We start from the raw sequence: 9951 nt of genomic DNA, 5'->3' as shown, positions 1-9951 counted from the left end.
CTTTTAAAGAGCCATCAACGATTATTTCATGTTAAAAATAGCTTGACAATTTTTAAGACAACATTTAAACATCAAAATGTATATTAGATAAAAAATTACTAATTCAATTTGTTAACAATTTCAAAATTAACTGTTTTTGTTGTTGGTTAACTGACTCTAATTGGACAGAAATTTTGGGAGATGTATAAAATGATATTTTTTACAATATGGGGATTTTTATTTTCAATTTTTTTACAAATTACAATATTCCAGTTTTGACAATACCACCATTCTTTAAGGACTGATGAGGATATGAAATATATCAAAATTAATTTCCAAACCCGAGTTTTTCTACCTGTGAGAGTGAAACCTTTTTTTGCCAGTTTGGACAATTTACATTTACAATATTAAGTGCTACTTTTTTAAGCAGATAATCATGTTTTTCAAACTTCTTCTTCCCTGGGTAACTTTATTCACTTTATTAAATAAAGCAATTTGTATTTCTCATTAATTTTCTGCCAATTAACAAATTTGGAGCTGCATGGAAAGACTTACTAACCTTTCTCAATAAAAGCTTTTTTTTTTTTTTAGTGCATCAAGATGATTATTATTTAAAACAACTGTAAAATTCCACCTTTACTAATAAAGATGTAAAGAAGAAAATATTTCAAAACAAATAAACAAATGCTTTATTATATAATTTTTTATCTTCAAATTACTTAACGATGAACAAACTCTCTTATTGATTGATTGATTAAATATTGTTTAAAAATAGTTCTTACATTAAATATCTTTATTTCAGGAAAATTAAAGTTTTTAAAGTTATTTCATTTCTAACCATACTTCATTTCTTCTATTTATTATAACATTAGGTCCATCATATACAGCAGTCCATAAGGGAACATCAGTTAGTTCAAGTCCCTCATTAAAAGCAAGCTCATAGAGTTCAGCTGCTTGGATAGCAAACTCAATATCACTGGTGGGGAGACCTCCAAATCTCTTGGCTGCTACCTTAAATGCTGCTCTTTCCTCAATGTATAATGTAGAGTCCAAAGGAAGAGGAGGGTTTTCTTGCAGATTAGACGGGATAAAGAATGACATTGTGAAGTTGCTCTCACAGTAAGGTCCCTCTCCTGCAATTATTCTAAAACTAACAGGAGCGGTCATTGGAATTTTCATACCTTCAGAGTTTTGACCATCAATGTAGTTGAAAAGCCTGTCAAAAGCTGCTCCACCCTCTTCGGAATAATGAACATTGATTGAGAACGCATCAGTAGAAATCCATTTTGTAGCAGGGAATTCTCTCTCCTCCCAACCTTGATGCTCCTTTAGGACAGTATAAGGTGCTATTTCTAGATCTGCAGCTGCAGAGCATATGAAAAGAGCAAGAAGAAGAAACATGCTTGATGACATCTTGGAATAGACTGTAATATTTTGTATGCTTTTAGAATTGTGTAGAACTTGTGTTTGTTTAACCTTTCTGTTGTGTAAGATAAGCTGAGAAAAATAATCTTACATAAAATGTGTTTGATAACTAATCATAATGAAAAATTAAGACAGTCTAAAATATCATAATGAATTAATTAGGCAATCTTGGTACTCTTTATAGTCAAAAGAGGGAAGGCACACCGTACTTGTTTTTCATTCAAAACGGAAAATTTTTAAATCCGAAATCTATATTTGAAATTTTTTTTTATAACAAAGAATGTTTTTTTCAAGAGGTAAACAACTTATCTCTAAAAGGTAGAAAACCACATTCATCACTTTTTTAAGAACAAAGGAATAATGCAAAAAGGTGGGTTTGGACAAAAAGTTGATTTTGTGATGTCATTTGCAGTCCAGACAAAAATCGGTTGGGTATGCCTTCCCTCTGTTAACAGTTCCTTCAACTTCAGATTGTTCATCTTGAAAGATAAACAACATTAAATGTTCCTTAAATAATTAAAAACTTAATTTATTACTTATCTAACATTGTTGTTTTGATAACATTTAGTTTGTTTAAGCTTCTCCTCATTTTATAAGATTTTCTTTATCATTATATTTTGTGCAATGAGTTTGAATAAGAAAATTATACAATAAAAGACAAGTATAAATGATCATGTACATTATTGAGCTTAACAGTCTAATCCAAGATGTCATCAAGCATGTTTCTTCTTCTTGCTCTTTACATATGCTCTGCAGCTGCAGATCTAGAAATAGCACCTTATACTGTCCTAAAGGAGCATCAAGGCTGGGAGGAAAGAGAATTTCCAGCTACTAAATGGATTTCAACTGAAGTCTTCAGTATTAGTGTTCATGACTCTGAAGAGAGCAGAGCCGCCTTTTACAGACTCTTTGATTACATCGATGGACAAAACTCTGAAGGTATGAAAATTCCAATGACCGCTCCTGTTAGCCGTAGAATAATTGCAGGAGAGGGACCTAACTGTGAGAGCAACTTCACAATGTCCTTCTTTATCCCGTCTAATCTGCAAGAAAACGCTCCTCTTCCTTTAGACTCTACAGTGTACATTGAGGAAAGAGCAGCATTTAAGGTAGCAGCCAAGAGATTTGGTGGTTTCCCCACCAGTGATATTGAGTTTGCTATCCAAGCCGCAGAACTCTATGAGCTTGCTTTTAATGAGGGACTTGAACTAACTGATGTTCCTTTATGGACTGCTGGATTTGATGGACCAAATGTAATTACAAATAGAAGAAATGAAGTATGGTTAGAAATTAATTAATAACTTTATCCATAAAATATATTTAAAATATTGTAACATATGTTATTGAAATAATAATCTTACACAGAAATTTATTCAAAAAAGTATAGTGCTAAAGTTTCATTTGATTTTAATAACAATCATAGTTTATGCCAGGGGCGTACATGGGGGGGCAGGCCTGCACCTTTAACATCTCCCTTTGCCCTTAACTAAAAAGCTTTAATCAATACTGCCTTCAGTGTAAATATATCTTTGATATCTATGATATCTTTTATATACATATTACTTGTAATTATACAATATTATGTCTTGTTTTAATGAAAATATAGATATTTTTTAAAGAAAATTTTCCATCTCCATTTTCACTCATTTCACTCATTTATTATATGGAAGTCTGTATATGATCGAATAGTTCTATGAACTGTTGCAGGTTATTGAATGATTCTAATGATGATTTTAATACTCTTTTCTTTCTCTTATTCCAACTTAACAATTATCTACTAATTCCTTCCAAAATGTCGTCTTCACCCCTTATTAACATTTTTATCCATAAAATTACACACTCTATAGGTTTACACACATATATTTTATTCTGTATCTTTAATATTTTGCTTATTCTCTTTCCAAAAGTGTTTCCCAAAAAACAACTATTTGAACTCAATCTTCACAATTACTCTAACTCCCAATTTACCAACCATTTTTAACATCCTAAACATTCATTGAATCCCAATCCTAACTTCCTCTTTATCTGTATTTTATTCCAATTCCAAACCTATTTTATCTACTCCCAATTGGTCCATATCTAACCTATTCCAACTTCCTAGTCCTCATCCTTATCCCAATTCTTCCAATCCCAACATTGGTTGACATTCATTTGGGATTCTTATTGTTTAGGATTCTTATAGTTTGGGATTCCACATTATAAAATCAAAAAGAAATATTTTATATTATTGCCGACTTTTTTGTCAGATTTGGGAAGTTTTCCCTTGGGAGATTGCCACTGGGGAAATTACCCTTAGAAAGATGCTTAGCAACCTCTGCAATTCAATTCAGTCCTTGGAAACTTAGCTGATGTTTATTTAGTTTTATCTAAATATGGGTTTATATTTTTTTAATATCTTTTTTAACTTACTTTTTCATGAAAATAACTTGATAATATAATCTGTTGATTGAGATGAAACACTGTTAATAAAAATTTCAAGATGAAAGGATTGAATGTTTTACAATAGGAGCATAGTGTAAACATCAGTTATCTAACTTCTAATAGTGTGTAGGTAATTTGAACCTTTTGTTCATGTTAGTTTCTATAAACCTACACTCTGAAATGCTTCTCCTCCTTGTTCTTTTTATCAACTCTGTTGCAGGCGAAAGTGAAACAGCACCTTACCAAGTTTTGAAAGGAATTTTTGCCGAATTCAAAATCAAGATTGTGGTTTTGCTTTTAACTTGTAAACTATAAACAAATATTGCAACATCATGTTCATCTGCTTATCTTCAAACTACAAAATTGTTACCATTTTCAAAATTGATAAAATTAGGAATCTGGAATGATAAGTCCTGTCTTTTGCAATTTTTGAATAAATCATTTCAAAGAATATTTTCAATTTTACTAATTCTTCTCATGTTTTACTATTTTTGGATTGTAAAGCTCTTAAACTATATATTGATTATTATTAACTAGAAAGTTTGATTTTTTTAAATTGCAACAATCCTGTTTAAAGAGCATGATGGTTGGGAGGAGAGAGAGTTCCCAACCACTAAATGGATATCAACCAAAGTGGTTTCAAAAGAGGGGTATATATTTCCCTTAATATCCTCTCCTTTATTTTCAATGAGTTTTACTAAAAGACATACTTGGAAACTAAGCTTTGTCTGGTAATTAAATTTCTTTTTAAATGCCAACCCTCTGAACTTAGAATGCCTAAAGAACATTCCTCCTCATTTATCAAATTACCCAGTGAAAAGGCCTGAGTTTAGATTCTACATCCAAGCAGTTTGATTTATATCAAGCTTTTACACAGCATAGATGCAAAAAAAATAGACACAAAGAGAAATTGTCAATTAAAAAGTTTCTCTTTAATTACTTGTAAACTTGTAATTCCAAAAGCTTGTAAACAATATAAACTTTAAAATAAAAGTCGTCTTCATTATATTGGTATTGTCGCCTACCACCGTATATAGATAGATGCTGAACTTAGTTTAGTTGCCAATATTTTGGGTGTAAAACAATATATAATATTTTCTGATGTTGGAACCTAAATTCTGCCAAACCATTCAAACTACAATAATATTCACCCTTTCAATTTATTCACCCCATGGCAAATGAAGACATTTGAATTTATTCACTTCTTGGCAAATATTCACCTTTGAATTTATTCACTTCTTGGCAAATATTCATCTTGAATTTGTTCACTCCATGGCAAATACTCACCTTTGAATTTATTCACCCCATGGCAGATATACACCTTTGAATTTTTTCACCCCTTGGCAAATATTCACCTTTGAATTTATTCACCCCTTGGCAAATATTTACCTTTGAATTTATTCACCCCTTGGCAAATATTCACCTTTGAATTTATTCACCCCTTGGCAAATATTCAACTTTGAATTTATTCACCTCTTGGCAAATACTCACATTTGAATGTATTCAACCCTTGGCAGATATACACCTTTGAATTTATTCACTTCCTGGCAAATATTCACCTCTGAATTTATTCACCCCTTGGCAGGTATACACATTTGAATTTATTCACCCCTTGGGAAATATACACCTTTGCAACTAGTGTTCAAGACTCACCAGAACATTCTAAAGCCTTCAGAAAACTGTTCAACTACATTGACGGTCAAAACTCACAGGGGCTAAAAATACCCATGACAACTCCAGTCACGGAAAAGATATTTTTAAGTGATTCCGGAAGCAATTTCACAATGTCCTTCTACATCCCATCCAATCTACAAAACAATCCTCCTTTACCAAAGGACTCAACGGTCTTCATTGAAGAGCGAGCAGCGAATAAGGCATTGCATAGGATCCATTTCATTTTGATAAATCCTGCAAAAAAAAGGATTCCAACCCTTCCTCTGAAATTTCCATATTTGTTTTTCCTTAATCTTTTACATTCAAACAAATTTCATGACTTTTACACTTAAATATTTGTAATTTCTGGAGATCCTTTACTTAAAAAGGGACACACATGATTCAGAACAGTACTCAAACAATAATTTGGGAGATGACATAGTTTTTATTACTTGAAAAGTGTTTAATCCAGATAATTTCTCCGTGGTTTCCCAGCAGTAGAAATGTATATATTAGTAAGTCACATTTAAAGAAATCCACAATTGAAAATATTCAGTTCTTAAAATTGATCAGTGAAAGATTTTGAGGGTACATCGAATATGCCATTCTATAAATAGATGGTCTCACATAATTACGTTTACAGGCCCTTTAATCGCTTTAAGTTGACATTTCATAAAAAAAGGTTTTTAAAATGCTATGATAATTTACCAACCGGATCCGGATCAAGGAATCTGCATATTTTCCAGAGGCACACTCAGAAAGGGGGGGCTACAGGGGTTCAGTCCCCGTGGTTCTATTAAATTATGGTTTCCAAGAGGTTTTCAGGCCCCAGAAAACAGGTGCTAAGCCCCCTCCCTCCTTGGCCAAATCTCTGATAATTGTCAGATTCTAAGCACGTGCACTGGTCAAAGGTGGTGTCAAAGAGGTTTGGAGGTAGACCTGATGATGCTGAATACAGTATTCAGGGACAGGGTTTTATGAATTACAAGAAGTCTTTGAACTACATAGATACAGTTCAACCACATACTGTTTATTGTTGGTTGAACTTTTTAAATTTTGAACTACCTTAGTATCTAAGAGCAGTACAACACTGCAAATATGGATTGATAAACCCGATTTTTTCGGCGCTCTGATTGATTGATTTTAATTGTCGGCCATCTTCTGGTTCAGCTGACTTCACAATGGTTGTTCCAAATCTTGAATTTTGAATCGGTGATTCATCACTTGAGCCAGTCTTGAGAATTAGTTGAACCGGTAGTGGGTAGTTCACCAACCTCTCTCTAATTCATAAATTCTGGTCCCAGGCTGAAGAGCTCTATCTGCTGGCGGTCAGAGCAGGGCTAGATGTTTCTATTATTCCTCGTTGGACTGCTGGCTATGATGCTCCGGATGTTGTGAACAACAGAAGAAATGAAGTTTGGTTGCAAATCAGAAGTAGTTAATTAAGAAATTGAGTTTTAGCCACAAAACTCTTAATTTTCCCATCTCTGAATATATTTCAAACTACGAAGTAAGTTCTATATGTTTGAGATTTATGGGTTTACATTACCAAAGATTGTAATTTTGGTTTATAGCAAAATTTATTTTCTTTGGTTCACATTGATTGCAATGTCAGGAATTATCTATGTTATATACGACTGGTTTATAACTTTTAGGGAAAAAATTGAGTTACTTGTGTAAATTACAAAAAATGTTTAAGTTTAATTTCAAGAACAACAAACCCTATTGATAAATATTGATAAAAGTGGAATTTTGTTTTACATTTTTTTTATGAATAGAGCTAATCATTTTGATGCACTTGAATCTCTGAATATGTTTAGAGGTTAGGTAACTATTAAACTTGATTATTATAGCGCTTTGGCACTGAATTGACAATGGTCAGATTTAATAAAAATACAAGTTTAGACCTCAGATCATATTTAGAATAAAGACATTAAAGTCAAAATTTATATTTAAAAGAAATAAAAGGCAAGGCAATGAAAATTGTTATCTCTGAAAATCAATTTTTACTTTTTTCCATTAAAAATTTAGACCCTGCCATTTACGGTAGAAAATTAGGTCGCAAAAATAGTAGAATATGCATATAATAAGCTTAAAACTATAGTTATCTTTAATTTAAGCTCTAAAAATACGTTTTATTTCTACAATTTCTTAAAAATGGATTTGTTTGAACTTCAATGAAAATTGAGATTTGAAGTAAGTAGAATGCAACCATTAGTAAAAAGAAGTGTTTTGACTTGAAACCTGATGGTCTATTTTCAGCAGTCTGTAGTACACAAATAAAATGACTTTTATACTTTATTCATAATGAACATAATTTAATTAGATACATTATTTAACAACAAAAAATAGAATAATGCCTACTAGAGATCACAATTTAAAAAGCTGCGGTATTTTTATCAAATATTTGTTATAATTTATTTGTTTTAGCTTGACTTAGAATAGCTGGAAGCATTTAAAAGATTAAATAGAATAGCACTGTCGGGGTTCCATTGCACAAAATATAATGTTTACATGAATGTGGTTCAAAAATTCTTTTAATAATAAAAAATCAGGGTGTTATACGATCCATGCTAAAATAGTACTTTGATCAGTAATTTGCCTGCTTTGGTTAGTCAAATCAAGGGTGTAATGCAAGGAAAGCTAATTGAGGTCGTGTTTACTCTGCGTACATATTGAAACCAGTTCTCTTTAGGCGGAATTTGTAAACAAGAATAGATGCATCAGTGTTCGTTTAGTATCCGAGGAGGTTAAAAGCATTAAATTTGATAATTTTGATAATTCACGTAATAGTTTCCTTTCACCAGAATATTTCATTGATTTTTTTATGTGAAAGACGGATCCTATGTCAGGCTGTAACATCCGTCTTGTGTTTACATTACCGCCCAGAGACAGTACACTGCAGTACAAAAGATGCGTACACTTCTGAAATAACTTTCCTTACATTACATCCTTGGGTCGAATAAGGTTTTGTACGTTCCATGTTAAAATAGTGCTTTGATCAATAATTAGCCTGCTTTGGTTGGTCAAATAAGGTTTTATACGTTCCATGTTAGAATAGTGCTTTGATTAGTAATTAGCCTGCTTTGGTTGGTCGAATAATTTCTAAAATGAGTTTGGTTTTGACTAGAAGTAAAAATGGCACCAAAAAGAATTAAAATAATCATAATAGATTCATCATAGTTAAAATCACGTTGTTTTAAATTATAAATATTAAATAATCTAAAATGTGGGTAAAATGTACATTTTACAATATGTACAGTGTATAGCAATGTACATTGGGGTATTTCACAAATTTCTGCCAGCCTTTGGATGATTTTGAATTATTTTGTCAGTTTTAGGAGATTTTCTAAAAATTGTGTGTTATATTGTCAATTTACGAAGGACTTTAAACATTTTATTCTGCAAGCATCTCAAGGATTATCTTGTCAGCCTTTGAAGGATTTTTAGTAGCATCTTGTCATTTTTTGAGGATTTCCCAAAATATTATCAAACTGAAGCCTTTATAAGATTACAATGTCATATTCTCAGTTATGTCGGATTTCCTAAACATTATCCTGCCAGCTCTTGAAGGATTTCCTCGACACTTTTCTTCTCTTTTCTAAAAATACATTTATATGTTCAACTTTCATAAATTACTAAATGTAAAAACTAAATCGTAATTCTATTATGGTTTAAAGTACAACTCATACAACATCTCTGCTACGACTTTGTGACCTCGTAGCTTCTCTAATTTTGATTTAATGCACATTACTCAAATATGAGAAACACAAATTTATTCGGTTTCGGTCACACATTAGAAATTTAACACATTTCGATTCTTAAATAAAAGAAATTATGATTTAAAAAAATATATAATATTTAATCTTAAATGCAATTTACTTGATGAGTGTTTGATTTGTAGAAACATTAAGAAGACATTTCGAGTTATTACTTAATAACAGAGAAAAAATAGAAAAAATTATATTTTAAATTTAAGAAGTTTCGTAGTTTCTTAGAACAACAAACTTTGATAAAAAACGTGTACAACGAAGACGACGTTCAATTGATATTCATTTATCTGCACAGAGCGTCCCATATCATATTTTAATACTCGAAAAACCTGCTATTTTCTGCAAGAAAATTTTTATATAAGCCTTATGCATTCTTTTAAAATGATTCATTCTTTCTAACTTTCTTAATAATCCCTTAACTTAGAGCTAATATATAATATATATATATATATCTAATATGATGTAGGACACCCTGTAGATGATAAGTTAAATATTATTATCTTTATTGTTATTTTAATGATTTACCTAAAAAAGTCCATGTACTCAGGAGGTATAGTCCAATCCAGTAGTATCTCTATATTCTGAAAATATCTTTAGTATCTTATTCAAAATTTTCATTTGTTTCTACAAATCTCTTTGAATTGTTGTGTGGACATTGCCTGGACAAATGCATTATTCAATAATCATTATATTATAATAT

The 9951-nt window shown here is 31.2% G+C and overlaps 3 protein-coding genes and 1 long non-coding RNA gene across 5 annotated transcripts; 2 read left to right on the top strand and 2 right to left on the bottom strand.

The window, feature by feature from the left end:
• Positions 1-754: 754 nt before the first annotated feature.
• Positions 755-1424, bottom strand: LOC111716411 (heme-binding protein 2). The gene has a single exon (XM_023491865.1). It carries the CDS (start codon positions 1390-1392, stop codon positions 802-804), a length of 591 nt encoding a protein of 196 aa, XP_023347633.1. The 5' UTR covers positions 1393-1424; the 3' UTR covers positions 755-801.
• A 622-nt stretch (positions 1425-2046) lies between these two features.
• On the top strand, positions 2047-2778 carry LOC111716409 (heme-binding protein 2). Its single transcript, XM_023491864.1, has one exon. The coding sequence runs from the start codon at positions 2112-2114 to the stop codon at positions 2700-2702; it is 591 nt and encodes a 196-aa protein (XP_023347632.1). The 5' UTR covers positions 2047-2111; the 3' UTR covers positions 2703-2778.
• A 1199-nt stretch (positions 2779-3977) lies between these two features.
• LOC111716407 (heme-binding protein 1) lies at positions 3978-6992 on the top strand. Of its 2 annotated transcripts, none has more exons than XM_023491863.1 (5): positions 3978-4081; positions 4403-4475; positions 5465-5699; positions 6390-6443; positions 6783-6992. In XM_023491863.1, the coding sequence occupies exons 1-5, from the start codon at positions 4006-4008 to the stop codon at positions 6918-6920; spliced, it is 576 nt and encodes a 191-aa protein (XP_023347631.1). In that variant the 5' UTR covers positions 3978-4005; the 3' UTR covers positions 6921-6992. The 2 variants fall into 2 exon arrangements, with proteins under 2 accessions (XP_023347631.1, XP_023347630.1); XM_023491862.1 differs by having other exon boundaries at positions 6372-6443.
• Positions 6993-7760: 768 nt separating this feature from the next.
• LOC111716408 (uncharacterized) lies at positions 7761-9901 on the bottom strand. The gene is made up of 3 exons (XR_002768480.1): positions 9777-9901; positions 8428-9079; positions 7761-8083 (listed from the first exon to the last, which is right to left on the bottom strand). It is a non-coding gene; the product is annotated as an uncharacterized LOC111716408 (long non-coding RNA).
• Between the last annotated feature and the right edge of the window lie 50 nt (positions 9902-9951).

This window comes from Eurytemora carolleeae, unplaced genomic scaffold (assembly GCF_000591075.1).
Source record: "Eurytemora carolleeae unplaced genomic scaffold, Eaff_2.0 scaffold461, whole genome shotgun sequence".
Classification (NCBI taxonomy): domain Eukaryota; kingdom Metazoa; phylum Arthropoda; class Copepoda; order Calanoida; family Temoridae; genus Eurytemora; species Eurytemora carolleeae.
Note: the sequence above shows the minus strand (reverse complement) of the source record. Positions and strands in the feature narration are given on the sequence as shown.

Excerpts from the sequence above, each read along its gene's own strand:
- LOC111716411 (XM_023491865.1), bottom strand. The coding sequence starts at position 1,392 with ATGTCATCAAGCATGTTTCTTCTTCTTGCTCTTTTCATATGCTCTGCA.
- LOC111716409 (XM_023491864.1), top strand. The coding sequence starts at position 2,112 with ATGTCATCAAGCATGTTTCTTCTTCTTGCTCTTTACATATGCTCTGCA.
- LOC111716407 (XM_023491862.1), top strand. The coding sequence starts at position 4,006 with ATGCTTCTCCTCCTTGTTCTTTTTATCAACTCTGTTGCAGGCGAAAGT. Across the intron at positions 5,700-6,371 it reads AAGAGCGAGCAGCGAATAAG|CACGTGCACTGGTCAAAGGT; the intron begins GCATTGCATAGG and ends TCAGATTCTAAG. Across the intron at positions 6,444-6,782 it reads ATGCTGAATACAGTATTCAG|GCTGAAGAGCTCTATCTGCT; the intron begins GGACAGGGTTTT and ends TTCTGGTCCCAG.